The sequence below is a fragment of the Microtus ochrogaster genome, chromosome 16, assembly GCF_000317375.1.
Source record: "Microtus ochrogaster isolate Prairie Vole_2 chromosome 16, MicOch1.0, whole genome shotgun sequence".
NCBI classification, from domain to species: domain Eukaryota; kingdom Metazoa; phylum Chordata; class Mammalia; order Rodentia; family Cricetidae; genus Microtus; species Microtus ochrogaster.
The window spans coordinates 3,723,673-3,738,828 of NC_022018.1; the positions used below are offsets into that span (position 1 = coordinate 3,723,673).

General features: G+C 36.2%; 1 protein-coding gene across 1 annotated transcript in view; it reads left to right on the forward strand.

The window, feature by feature from the left end:
• Malrd1 (MAM and LDL receptor class A domain containing 1) overlaps window positions 1-15,156 on the forward strand; it is a 583,538-nt gene that overhangs the window by 355,244 nt on the left and 213,138 nt on the right. Inside the window, exon 28 of the mRNA XM_013348957.1 lies at window positions 14,470-14,653. Coding sequence (XP_013204411.1) covers window positions 14,470-14,653 — 184 coding nt within the window. The remainder of the gene's footprint in view (window positions 1-14,469; window positions 14,654-15,156) is intronic.

Consider the following 15,156-nt stretch of genomic DNA (forward strand, 5'->3'; position numbering starts at 1 on the left):
TGTGTGTGTATAAGTTTTAATTTCATTTTCTTTTATAATATTATATCAACAAGTACAAGGGGTACTTGCCACAAATCAAATGTTCAATCAATGAGTTTTAAAGTATAAAATGAATACATTTATCATGTTAAAGTTCTAAGATTTAGTTAATAAAAATTTATCACCTTTCATTTTCATTCTGTATTAATTAATGTGTAAATTTATCCATTTTATTATTTTCTATTACCTTTTCTACTTTACTCATACATTTTAATCTACTAGTACTTTGTTTACTCTACCTGTTGCATTATTAGTTAAAAGTAAAATAATAGACATTTTGATTTGTATCTTGTCAGGAAAATACAAAACAATGCCTACTTTTAAGTGCTCAGTAAACTATTAAAGCAAGAAACACTTCTTCATGCCAAATATATACTGTTCTTAATAGACAAACAGCTTTGTACATTTTATTCTGTTAAATAGCATTGGTTTACAGCCACTTTACCTTGAGATTTTACTTTTATACTTGGTGAAAAAAATTATTCTGAAATAGCAACAATGTTGATACTTTGTGAAGAGAAATTTAGATAAGTCACACTGATGCCCTCAGTTGCCTTCCATTGTTGCCTTATGTGCATGCATTTGTAGGTTATTTCTCATTACCCCTCCCTCCTCTCCTAGAGGATGAGCGAGCCAATTTATGTGCCCTAATTTCATAATAAAACACTGTCCTTCATTTTCATTGACTGGTTATCAACCTTCATAAGTGACAATGTGCCAAGGGACAGTCACCATCATTCATTACTGACATCTTGCTTTTGACATTGCTGCCTTTTCTGATTATTGTTCCTGTCTTGTGCTTTCTAGGGACTTTTCATTCTCATTTTTTGTCATTGTTTTTCTACAATCATCATTTTTTTCTTTTTCTCTTTCAAAAATGATATGTAGTGTGAAAGACAAGGGAATCTGTTCATTAAGCACTCGGTATGAAATAATCTTGAATATCATAGATGGGGATTTTAATCGGGCTAGTGACCCTTTTCTACACAGAGTACAGCAAAGACTTTTAAGAGTCATCTGTAGGGCACTCTATCAGAGGAGCAGCTCCATGATGAATTCCATATAAACATATATGCTCAATAAACTCTTGCATTACCTGAGACTTTGATCAATTACTGTACGTTCTAGGAAAGTTACCTGTTAAAGAAAAAAATAACCCTTAGTGACCTTTCTGTAATTAGTCTTTTCTGTCCCTCTAGCTACTCCTCAATCACACAGAAACTTAATATTAATTATAAATGCCTGACCTATAATTTAGGCTCATGTTTAGCTATCTCCTATAACTTAAATTATCCCATTTCTATTAATCAATGTGCTCATTGAGGCACACTTACTTCTTGTATCAACTTCCCATGCTTGCTCTGCGTCTATGGTATCTCCTCTTGACTCACTTTACTCCACCCTCTTCTTCCCAGCATCTCAGCACTGCAGCTGTCAAGAGACCATGTAACTAAAAAACCACACTTGGCTCAGGTTTTTTGTGTGTTTGGAACATTTTTTTAAAAGCTCTCTCAGATTTTACATAGACCTATGTTGCCTGATGGTGGGTGCCATTTGTATGCAGAGTTCTTCTGTGTCCCAGCAGCCACCCCCCAAATAACCACACAGAGACTTATTATTAAGTATAAATTCTTGGCTGGTAACTTAGGCTTGTTTTCAGCTAGCTCTTATAACTCAAATTATTTCTTTCTATTAAAATATGTGCTTCCTGTACACACTTCATATGTTCTTCATGTATACTCTTCGCTCTGCAGCTCATGGTGTCTCCATCAACTCCACCCTTCTTCTCCCCAGCAGTTTCTGTGTCCTGACAATCCTGCCTAGCCATCTGCCAATCAGCTTTTATTAATGATGAGAGCAACAGATCTTTGCAGTGTATGGTATGAAAAAATTATTCCACAGAACTTTTCAGCTTTAATTTAACATTCATTCACCCATACAATTTAAATCCATTAAAATTTGTAAGTGTAAGAATATCAAATGATGTGAATCATTATGTGTGTGTGTGTGTGTGTGTGTGTGTGTGTGTGTGTGTGTGCGCGCGCGCTAGTGCAGACCTAGGTATGTCCTGTGCTTGCTGCTTCCATCTCTGTCAGCTCTTATCTTCCTTGCTTAGTTGATTCAGAGGGCCTTGTTCTCCTGGTATCCCCCATTCCCTCTGGCTCTTCCAATCTTTTCACCTTCTCCCCTGTGGAATTCCCCAAGATCTAAGGGGACAGATTTAATAAATACTTCCATTTAGAATCTCTCTGCTGTAATGACTGGCCGTGGGTCTCTGAATATGTTCCCATCTGGAGAAAGTCTCTCTAATGTTGACTGGATAAGGCACTGATCTATGAGTATAGAGGAATAACATTAGGAGTGATTTCATTCGTACTTTTTTTCAACCAGCAGTGTTTGGTTTTACCCTAGGTCTCTGGGCTACCCAGTCTCTGGTTGTTAGTTATTTAAGTAGAGCCAGGCAAGGTCCTAGTATTTGTAGACCATAAACTGCCCTGGAGAAATCAACCAGTGTAATTTTGTAAAGTGCATCATTAAGGAAGTTTTAAATATTAAAGCAAATTTGTACTACATGAGTGTGACATAAAAAAGTCTGAACATTCCAAAAAATTTTATCAAGGGGTTGAATAAGAAAAAGGGAAAAGGTCAGGCATGAATAAAGATTTCTAGTCATAGCATGCCTATTATCCTTCTCCTTTGACCTTAGACTAACCCTAAGACTCATCAAATATTCGAAAAAGAAACCTAAATAATTTTTATTTCTTATAAATAGTCTGAAAGTCACTGTATAGTCTACACATTCATTTAAAAATGTAATTGTTGTTCTTTTCCAACACACATGCATATTGGATAGATTCACTATACATACCATTATTTATTGAACACCTACTATGTAAAAGCCACTATGCTTAGTGCTATGTATCGGGTTCTTCCCATCATTTCATGTTTACCTAATGATAGAAGCAGATATCTGTTAATTAATCATGGTAGGGAGGATTGTATTTTTTTACACTTTAAAAAAGTAAGTATAGTACTGTGTATTCTTGAATTATGTATTAGGTAGTTATGTCCTTTTTGAGGACACTGGTGAAGGCTGCCAAGAGGAAGTGTTGATTAACCTGAAACATAAGTAGGAATAACTAGGTTCAGTTTGCTAAATCCCAAGAACATTTTGTATAGATGTCCAAAACTAGTGATGGGACATTAAAAGACTGATAAATGGTGGCTTTAAGAGGAACGGGAAGAATGAAAAGAAGCTAGGAAGAGAATGAGGCTGGGGAACAGCCTCTGTACCTTTTAAGTTGTAAATGCTTTTTTCGTGAACTTTATAGCTGAGTATTGTAACTACATCACTCCCAACCATCTGTCCTCTTCTATTCTCTCCTGTATTCCAACCAAATCTGCCAAATTCAAGAACTCTTCATAGTTATTATTGTTACATCTATGTACATAACATATGTATGCACACATATGCACACAACTTACTGAGTCAGTTTAGCATGGCGATTTTATACATATGTCCATGGATGGCCACTTTTATCAACCTAAATCAGGTTTGGGGAGTCTGATGTCATGTGGCTTATTGTCAATCTATTTAAAACTCAGAACAATTTGGGGAAAAGTTTCTAAAAAACAATCATTCCTATTTCAGTTGAGCAGTAAAGCTTAATTTGTGACTACTTAGAAACTCCTTTGCAAAGTACATGTGACCGTGAGGCTGGGCTCTACAGTGAAAAGGCCGAAAATATAGTATGATCAGTGACCAAAATACCATAGAGGTCAGCAGGACTAAAATACATGTGACATCTTCACTAGGGTTGGATTTCATTAAGTGAGATCTAAAGGTCATAATCTAAGGAGGAAGTATCTAGAGATTTTGGTGAGGTCTGCCTCTCTAGCAAAGGGCAGGTGAGGTCTGCCTCCACAGAGAGCATAAAAGATACCAGGTCCTTAACAATGTGCAACCCCAGCCTTCCAGGTGGGAAACAGTGAATTTCTCCTCTGAGAGATCCCTGCATGTTTAACATTCCTAGTTCTCTAGTGCTAAGTGGGCACAAGGACCTTTGTGCCCCTAACCATCTATAGCTCTTCATCTGTGGATGAGGCCATGTGCAATTTTCTCCAAACATGTTGGCATGTAAACCGATGCTGTCATTGTGGTGACCTTAATCAGGCAACTATAATAGTTAATATTTAATGGGTACATTTACCCTGTCATGTTCTAGAAACAAGACCAACCCAGACAACATTCTGAGCCTCAGGCTCTAACAGTCTTTCACCTTCTTTTCGGTATTTTTTCCAGATCCTTCAGTTTAGGGACTGCCTTGCATATGTATCAGTTGGGGTTTGAAGCTCCACCATTTCCTATTCTCTACATTTGGAGCAGCCGTGGCTTTCTGTAGTAGTTTCTATCTGTTGCTAGTTGCAATAAGTACTTAGACTACAGTAAGAGATTTCATTGATTTTGGTTAGTGGCAATATTTCTTCTAGCCATAATTAGTTTGTCCCAGGTATAAATTCCCTCTTATCAAGAATACCTTAAGTTCAGTGTTATTATATAAGGTACAATAAATGGAAGAAATACTTTAAAACTCCTATGAAACCAGTATTACTCTAAACCACATACACTATAAAGACATGACAACAAATAGCAACATACATCGAAAAGATAGTCATTATAAGCAAATTGGCTTTACATAAGTCATTAAAATTTAATAAATCATATAAATGCATTTAAAAAGCAGATAATATCTGCTCATCTCAATAGATTCAGAAGAGATCTTTCACAAATCCTGGCATGCCTTTGTGATAAAAGTCCCAAAGAGAGCAGGATTTGAGGTAGCATACCTCGACACAGTAAAGCCTGCATGTAACAAATCAAATCCAATGTCATCCTAAATGGAGAAAAGCCCAAAGCATTCCCACTAAAGTCAAGGACACTATAGGACTATCTCCTTTACCCACTGCCATTTAATATAGTGTTTGAAGTACTAGCTAAAACAATGAGACACAAGAAAGAAATCAAAGAAGGAGGACGAGGAAGAGGAAAAGGATGGTGTCCCTGAATCTGGCATCTCTGTTGAGGAGTATCTTGAGGACACCTTGAGTGAATGATTAAGGGCCACAGATATCAGGTACTGAGCTGTTTAATGTAAACATTCAACATATGATGATTCATTTTTACCTCTGTAAAAGAAAATAACTTAATCTTCTTCAACTATATTTGAAGATCAAAGGACATCTAGCATATTTGTATTATTGATTCCGATCATAAAAATTGAATATGAAGATGAAAAAGAAATTAACAGCTGTCTGGCGAATGGAAAACACAAATGAATGTCATGTGTGAGGCCATTGAGAATATTCTGGATCAGGTTAAGGATGTTCTTCTTAATGCCAAAGGAAGACCCTTTGAGGGATATTTTTCAGTCTTAAAATGGAAATGCGTATGCTTACCCATGTGTGGGGATATGTAAATTATATTTATTCTTGTGTGAATAGGAGAAAATAAAGATGTGTTATATATCATGTGAGGTTATGATGCTATATTTAAAAATCTTCAATATCACAAAGTTGGATTAAAATAAGCATGATCTAAAGAAATGATTTGTATAACCCTAGCTTCATTAATTTTTATATTTTTCATTAAACTCCCCATTTCACTTGAGAGTCTTAGTTTGGTTACAGGAACCTGTGAAGAATATTTTCACAAAATAACTTTTGGGGTTATAGATTTGCCCTTCCAGCAATAAAGTGAATATATTCTACCTAAAATAACTTCATAACAAACATAAAATGAATTTTTCATAAAGTGTCTGTGACCACACATCCAAACAAAGGATGCTTTCCTTTGCCTCCCACGTCTTAAAAAAGACAGGAGCCACTAACTCCAGAATTCCCTCCAGATGTTTCCTAGTAGTTTTCAAGAAGTTTCTGTGCAGATTATCTCATGTTTTACATGCGCTAACTGCTCTTGATTTCCATCTTATTTTTAATGAAAATGTCATTAACTTATACATAAACATTAAACATATTTATGTATAGTTTAAAAATGTGTGTGACTTCTAAATTTCAGTACTTGTCAGTTTGCTTCAGTTGATTGATTAGATTTAAGATTTATTTGTTTTTGTTATGTGTATGGGAGTATGTATGAATGTATATATGTATGTGTACCACACACATGCAGGTACCCATGGAAACAAGAAGGCATCAGAGTCCCTAAAACTGGAGTTGCAGGCACTTGTGAGCTCCTCATGTGGCTACTGGGAACCAAACTGGGTCCTCTGCAAGAGCAGTAATAGCTCTTTCTCACTGAGCCATCTTTCCAGACCAGTTCTCATCTCAAATGTTTGGAAGATCATTTTCTGTTTAGTAAATACAAATCATTCTTTTATATTTTCAACAGGTATTTTATTATAACTGTAGAGCATATATTTTTTACCAGGAAAGTCATCTATATGAGCTGAATCACATTGTGTTCTAGTCTTCTCTGATAAACGAGGGTCAGTTTTGGTTTCTATGAGATGATTCAGTTGCATATTTATAAAGTGAATTTTATTTTGCTGTCATTTAAATTCAACATAATTCCTGCATAGTGTCCAATCTCTTGGGGTATTACAGATTTCATTATCCTTTTGTCATCGTTACTCTCGTTTAAAAATATTTAAAGTTTTCCCAGTTGATGAATTTTAAAAAAGGTTAAGTCAAAAAGAATTTATAAACACACTAGATATACAAAATACATTTTATTTAATTGTAATATTTGGAGGCTATTCTCTCTGTGTTTTTTATGTTAATTTGAGTTAAGGTCAGTAGTTCTAATAGCTATTGCTTTCCCAGCTTTACAAATTTGATTTTATAGATCAGATTACCATAAATATATTGTTAATAAATATCATATACTATATGTAAATAAGAAATACTTTAAAACTTATTGGGTGATTTTTTTATCTTATATAGATTGATATAATTTCATAAAAATAGTAGAGGGATCATCTATATATTCCATGGTCACTCATTATTATCATCTAAAATCCAACTGCTTATATTTGCCATTATAAAAATTAAAAAATTTATCTAAAGTTCATACTTAAGATACAGTATCTCAGTTTTACACCCAATGTTTGAAACTATTATAGCACTTGTGTCCTCCCATACTCCTTCTGAGACTTTTCTTGTTTGGGATAATTTTTGCAGTTTTGAGAAATACAAGCCAATTACTTTGTATAGTGTCATAAACACTAGAGCTTCTCAGCAACCCACAGTCGAAGGGTGAGAATTTAAACTCCATATCTTCATGAGCAAAATATCTCTGTTAATTTTCCAAAATTATTTGGCATAGGGTATTTGCCTCTTTCCCCCACTCATTTATTCAGTGTGTGGTTTATTTATATCTGTGGGGTTTCTTTATATTTGTTGTTACCATACATTAAAAGCAATTGTATATGATTTTTTTCTATATTTTCAAACTCTGCGGGCTATAACTCTTCTGCTTTGCTTTTCTAACCCTGTGACACATCCCCCATCCATTTGGATCTTTTTGTTTTGTTTTGTTTTGTTTTTTTGGTTTTTCGAGACAGGGTTTCTCTGGATCTTTATTTTGCCACTTTCTCACTTTCTGACAAATGTCAGACACAAGTTCAGGTACGCAATTGGTCCAGGTCTTCTAGTCTCTGCTGTCCCACTAAGATACGGTAACCTTTCCTTAGAAGATAAGATTTATAATGAAGATCTCAGCACCAAGTATGCTCCTTGATGGTCTGATCTTATTCTTGTAGCTCTGGTGGTATTGATAGAAGATATACATGGTTGTATATAAGTAATCTGCATACAGTTCTATGTACATATATATAATTGTAAATACTTCTGTGTCATTATCTCTTTAGACTGATATAAACATAAGTTTATAGTATCTCTAAATGTGAGCCATTATCACACAAATCATTCAGCTCTTCTTCAATATCTTTTTTGTAATCTTTTATTCAAATAGCAAGAAATTTACCCTATTTCTTACCTATTCTTTCAATATTTTAGTATAAAATCTTTGTTTCTTTATGAACTTTATTAAATATAATACATTGCTAATGTGCAATTATTTTCCTTTTTCTTACAAATATATTTATTTACAAATTTATTATGTCTTTGAGTTTGCTATACACATCATTCATGCATTTAGACTGGTTTGTCAGATTGTAAACCATTTGGACTATTCAACTTCCTGAGTAATACATTGGGGTCATTTTAATACTGTAGTATTGCATGGGTTTTGATTAATGCCCAATGTCTTATGTTTACCATTGTATTTAGTATTGCATAGAAATTTAGAATTGTAAAGGAATGTATTTATAGGAAAGCTTTTCTGTTGTAAAAAGTACCCACTATAAATCACCTATACAGTTACCTTCTGATATTCCCAAACCTTTGGTTGTCAGAAAGCCTTTGCTAGCAGTGCAGTTTTGAATCCTCTAATGTCTTGGCAGCTGCATTTGAGAGTGTTTACAAGGTAGAACAATGGTTCTTCCAATACTGTAAATGCTATATGGGTAAGGGACACAGGGCATGGATGTAGTATGGGTTTAAAATATTCATGATTCTGTGTTCAGTTCCCACCACCAAAATATGCTCTAACTATTTTCAATGAATGTGTAATTGATTGTCCTCAACGTTCTGTGCCACAGAGAAACAATAAGTATGTCAGAAAACACAAGACCACAACTCTGTGACAAATTCTCTCAGTTTTTCTTCATTTAAGGCAGCCTTGAGGGGACCTAATACAGTCCTAGTGTCGATAGAAATGTAGGGTCTCTGCTCAGGTGAAGGGAGACCAGATGCGTTTTCAGAAGTGTTTGGTTGTGGTAGAGTGATTAATGATCAAGTGCTACCTAATTGCAAAACTTGCCCCTTTTCAGTGTTTTGACTACAAAGACCAATCAGGGCTCTTGGATTATTCAAACAATTTATTTTTCATATCTAACTGTATAGATGATGACAAATTGACACATTGTCAGCCTATGACTTCATGACTTCTTAGTGCCCGACATTCCTAGGTATTCTGCAGTTTATATCCAAGTAATTTAATTTTTCTTAGCAGGAAATAAAGACATTGCTAAAATAGTTCATGAAAAAGTATGGTGGCTCAATAGGTATAGCATAGATAAATAATTAAACAAGAGATTTAGGGTCTGTGAAAACCTTTCAATTATCATGAAAATGTCAGTGAATAAAAAGAGGTATTTCTCAAATGGTTTAGTGTATACTTTTCATTATTTGATGAAACTTTGTATACTTATATCAAATGTATCAGACTAGATAGCTGAGTTAATTTCTCTGTTAACACAACTTTAAAATGGGAAATGGTTTTATCTTCTTAGTGCTTCCCATTGCCTTTCTTTACCAGACATAAGAAATAAAGATTTATATGAGTCATGGAGGCAAACACCTTGTGTGGTCTCCTGTGCACATGACGATGCAATGTATTCTTAGCTTAAAAAATTGTTAAAATATAGGGAGTAATGTTTCCTCTACTTTTGAAATTTAACTAATTAATATATATATTACTTTCCTTTAATTAATTATTTTTAGGGATCTTGAATTAAAATCTATGTGTATACAAACTTTATGCATGGCCAGTTAGTGGAAAAATTATGGGATGGATGTGAGTGGCATTAATCATACACCCTTAGAAAGAATTGAACTCAAGACATTAATAAATGAGAAGCAAAGAACTTGGAGTTGATCACAAACCCACCTTGTAAAATTGTGTGTGTGAGAGAGGGAGTCAGTATAGCAATTTGTTTTTGTGAACTCTATATTAGACTACTTAATTCCACAGGGTAGGCTTCATCTTCCCCCCATTTTATTCAAGATTGTAGCATTGAAATTGTCACTATATAAGCATTGTATGTTTTCTGAATAAACAAATGAATATATAGGCATGTAAAAAATATACATTGAGGAAAAGAAATTGGCAATTATAGGAATAAGAATTGATGCTATATTCCAAGTGTGTGTGTGTGTGTGTGTATGTGTGTGTGTGTATTAGAGTATATAAAGTGTTAGAATATATTAAAGTGATAGCCTATAATACCCCATTATAAAAGATTCACAACATAATTAACTCTCATTTTCTATTTTTGTTCATGTAAAAATCAAAGTGCCTTGTTCAAGTCTCTTAGCCTTTTTTATTTTTAATGGAAGACTAGTTATAAGATTTAAGAAATGATTCATATTTTATTTATTAAGGGGATCCCATGACTTTCTTTGATGTTATTTTTTGAAAACCCTTTTCAAGATTAGCACATCTCAAGAGTATTGTATGAGGTACGGAAGTGGATGCCTGGGAAAATGTTACAATTTATAAATTAAGACAGGCTTTCATCAATACCCTTGTCTCTGATATTCTTAAGTGTCAGAAAGATCCCCTCAGTTTAATCTTTAATTTAATTTATTATTCCTTTGATTCTCAATCACTAAAACATCACTGAGAGTCAAAGACTAACCTTGAAAAGATCTTCTTTAGTTATCAGAAAGATGAAATTCCTAATCCCATCCCCTTTAATGGAGGTATCTCACAAGTCTCTGGGGATAATCATATATGAGGAAATAGTAGCAAAAGCTTTATCTATAAATTGCTATTTATTTTGCAAAATTAATTTTACATCAATGATACATAGTAAAACCTTCTGTTTGTTTCCTCTAATACATAAAAAAACAATTCGATCAAGTATTTATATCTACACAGAATGAGGCATTGGATGTATACATTAATTCTCCATAGCAAGAAATTGTAAATATATGACTCCTTCATATCTTTCTTCAGAAATTTGTCTTTCTAAATTTCCCTATATCTTTTAAATACAAATAAGTCATATATTTCCTATCTGTGCATCACAAATTTATGTGAACATCATGCCTGATTTTCTAGATGCTATTCTATTAAATCCTCAACTTTTTCATTACTTGATTACTGTTGTAGATTATTATTTTAAGATGTGTCACATTTATTTATGCTGTGGAATGTTTGTTTAATGATGCAAAGATGTGTTGCATTCCTTTATGCTGCATTTGGCTAACTCTGTGGAGCTGTTATTTGTCTAAAACACATGATTGGTCTAATAAACAGTTGGATTGTCAATTGCAAGTCAGGAGAAAAGATAGGCGGGTCTGGCAGGAAGAGAAAATAAGTAGGAGAAGTCTTGGAAGAAAAAGATCAAGGAGCAGTATAAAGAAGAGGACACCCAGGGTCAGTCACCCAGCTACACAGTAAGCCACCGTATAAGAAGTAAAGTAAGAAATAAAGGTAAAATTCCAGAGTCAAAACATAGACAGGATAATTTAAGTTAAGAAAAACTGACTAGAAACAAGCCAAGCTATGGCCAGGCATTCATAAACAAGAACAAACCTTTGTGTGATTTATTTGGGAGCTGAGTGGTGGGCTCCCCAAAGATCTAAGAAAAACAATTATAAATTGCTACCCTCTGAGGCCACATTCTTATTGTGAACGCATCAAGTAAGAACAATGACAGAGCAGCAGGTAGTACTGTGTGTTTGGATGCTAACTATAAGTGCAATGTGATGTCAACATTTTCTCCTTTGGTCAATATCCGTCATTGTGATCTATTAAACCATCCTGTCCCATTTCTCTGTTGTTGCTATGATAAGATCACCTGAAAATAGCACCACAGAGAGAAAAGGTTTATTTTGCTTCACTTTTCAAGGGTACAGTTCATCCTACAGGCGAAATTGGGGCAACTGGAGCATGAACCAGCTCCTTACATTCACAATCCCACGAAGTGTGTGCTGAACCCGGTCAGCTCTCTCTTCATTTTTACTGTTCAGGATACAAATAAGGAACAGTGAGCAAATTTTCCCATCTCAGAACGGTCAAGGTAAACTCCCCATAGACATTCCTAGAAGCTGATATCCAGTTCTCCAGAAAAGCTCGAAACAAAACACTACAAAGCAGCATGCAAAAGCAAAGTCTTCTGCATCTCAACTGGCCTGTCTGTTACCTTCATGTAGGTGTTGGCTTTTCCCAAATTTTGATCATTAGGGTTATGGCGTATGTTAGATCACGGTACAATTCTTTTTTTTTATTTTTTCATTAAAAAATTTACACTTCCTCCCCTCCTCCCATTCCCCTCCCGCTCCCCCACTCTCCCTCCTCCTTTCCCCTCCCTCCTTTAAGAGAGGGCAGAGTACCCTGCCCTGTGGGAAGTCCAAGGCCCTCCCCCCTCCATCCAGGCCTAGGAAGCTGTGCATCCAAATGGACTAGGGTCCCAAAAAGCCAGCACATGCAGTAGAAACAGGTCCCAGTGCTATTATCGATGGCTTCTCAGTCAGCCCCCATTGGCAGCCACAATCAGAGTCCGGTTTGATCACATGCTGAGTTCAGTCCTGGTCCAGTTGGGTTTGGTGAGCTCCCATTAGATCAGGCACACTGTCTCAGTGGGTGGACCAACCCCCTCGCGGTCCTGACTTCATTGCTCCTCTTCTCCCTCATTCTGCTCTTCAACTGGACCTTGGAAGGTCAGTCCATTGCTCTGATGAGGGTCTCTGTCTCTATCTCCATCCCATGCCGACCGAAGATTCACAAGCCTAGAGAAGCCAAATAACAAGGTGAACCCAAAGAAAAACATATATAGATCCTCCTGGAAATTGGAAGCAAACAAGATCGCCTGGCAAAAGTTGGAAGCATGGGGGTGAGAGTAGGGGCGGAGGTGGGGATGGGAGAAGGGGAGAGTGGGAGAGAGCAGAGAGAAGGGAAAGACTGAGGATTGGGACGGTGGAGATGGAGGAAGGGCGGATATAGGAGCAGAAGATATCTACATTAAGGGAGCCATTTTAGGGTTGGCAAGAGACTTGGCTCCAGACGAGATCCCAGGTGTCCACGGGGATGTCCCCAGCTAAGTCTTTGGGCAGCAGAGGAGAGGGTGCCTGAACTGGCCTTGCCCCACTATCACACTGATGATTATCTCCAATATCATCATGATACAATTCTAGAAGCATTCACATATTAGCATGTGTTATCTACTTGAACCTATACAATTCTGAGGAAATATTTGCTTATGCCTTTTTAAATTAACTCTTAGCTTGAAGAATTATATCCTGAAACCAGTATAGCTGGTTCACAGATATTTATAGTTTTGGAAAGTAAAAATACTTTGAGTGTGTAATAATAGGATATTTAAAATCTGACTGAGTTGGATAAGTATCACTTTCATTCTTCAACTCGCTGCACAGAGATAACTGATTTCCCATTAATCCTTTGGCCTCTTGCTTTTTTCTCCGTCAGTGAATAAAGCTCTTTAGGAGGAATGTATAACCAGAATAATTAGTTACAATGTGTTAAAAGTAGAGATGAGGTGTTCAGAACTATAAACCCATAATTTCTTTCAATAAGAATCTGTCTTATATGTAAGGACAGGTGGATTTAACTGTCATGATAATATCTCTACATATACTCAAGCATGTTAACTGCTATGCCCACCAGTATTGCTTTGGGAAAACATGTGGATAGACCAGTGTGTCTGTTGGGGTGAGATAAAAAACAGTATGGATGCTATCAGAGTTCATTATACAAGTTTTCAAATTTTTATTGATTCCTTGGGAATTTTGCATCCCAATCCCACACATCTCCCAATTTTTCCATATCCTCCCCTCTCTCTTATAGTTCTCCCTCCAGGAAAGATAAAAATGAATAAAAATAAGATAAAAATAAATAATAATTAAAAGGAAATAAAAAACAATTTGTTCCTCTTTCTCTCTCTCTCTCCCTTCCATTGCTTCTGCATGCATCTTAGAGATGTTGGGAATTGCTGTACACTCTTTTGTCCAAACAGCTTTACTTGCTAATGTTCACTGTGTCCAGAGCTGCTGGTCAGGTTCAAGGCCTCTGACTTTGCTAGGTCATCAAAACTAGACCCTCACTGAAACTCTTCTCAAATATCCTGTTGTTCCGAGTCATGGTGGTCCTGTGACTAAGAATCTGCAGGATCAGTCTCTTCACACACCCCAGCAGGTCATATAGATGGGGTAGATTTGGGGGGGGGGTGACTACGCCAAATGCTGGATGTGTGTGTGCCTGGGTGGAAGTTCAGTTGATCAGTCCCAAGGACAGCACTCTCAGCTGAGGGGCGGAGCCAGCTCTCCCAGGGTATCATGAGGGGTGGGGCAAACTTTCCCAAGTATGGGAGGCCAGCTCTCTTATTAGGGATGGAGTTAACTTTCCCATGCTGTGGGTCATCAGGGCACCTTATCTCAGGGCTGTGGAACTTCGGTCAGATTTCCTGGGGACGGGGGTGGGAGATGAGGAGGACTGGGATGCAAAATTCCCATTTTCATTGGTTTAGAGTTCCAGTACCATGCAATATTTCTTCTTATTCTTAAGGACCTTAGCTTCTCCACTAATGTGAACTTCTTTAATTTCAGACAGATAAAGGACTGTCAGAAGTATGGCAACAAAGCAAGCCAGACCCTGATAATCATTGGCAAAAGGCCACCATCCTGTTGGGAAAATTAAGGAATTTCAAGGTCATATTTCAAGGAATCAGAACAAAGGATCTAGGAGGTGGAGCTGCGGTTGATGATATTGAATTCAAGAACTGCACAACTGGTGAGTCTCCGGGAAGCTTTCCTATCCAGAAACACACTTAGAGTGCCACTGTTTCCATCTTTTCTATGTATTTATAAAATGTGTCATTCTGTGGCCTTTGTCTGTACACACAGATCAATTGAAAATTGCTGCTTCATAACTGTACATTTTAAAATGTCTATTAAAAAGTCATGTCCGTCCACAATCATTTGGGTTACTTCAACACCTTATGTCATAAACTTTGTCTTTAAGTAAAGAGAAACATGCTGCACACTGATGTAAATGCCAGAATCTCCAAACCATTCTCCCAGTTCATGGGATGTTTGGAGACAGTACCTTTCTGCTGGGTCATATGTCAGAAGGAAAGATTTGCTCCCTACGGCTATGTTTGTATATTATTTCCATGTTGTCAGCCCTATCCTCATGGCCCACTAACAGTCTCAAGTATTCTACCTTATAATACCATCATTGGAAGTTAAGATCTCAATAGTGATTTTGAATAGCATTAAAATAGTTTAAAAGCA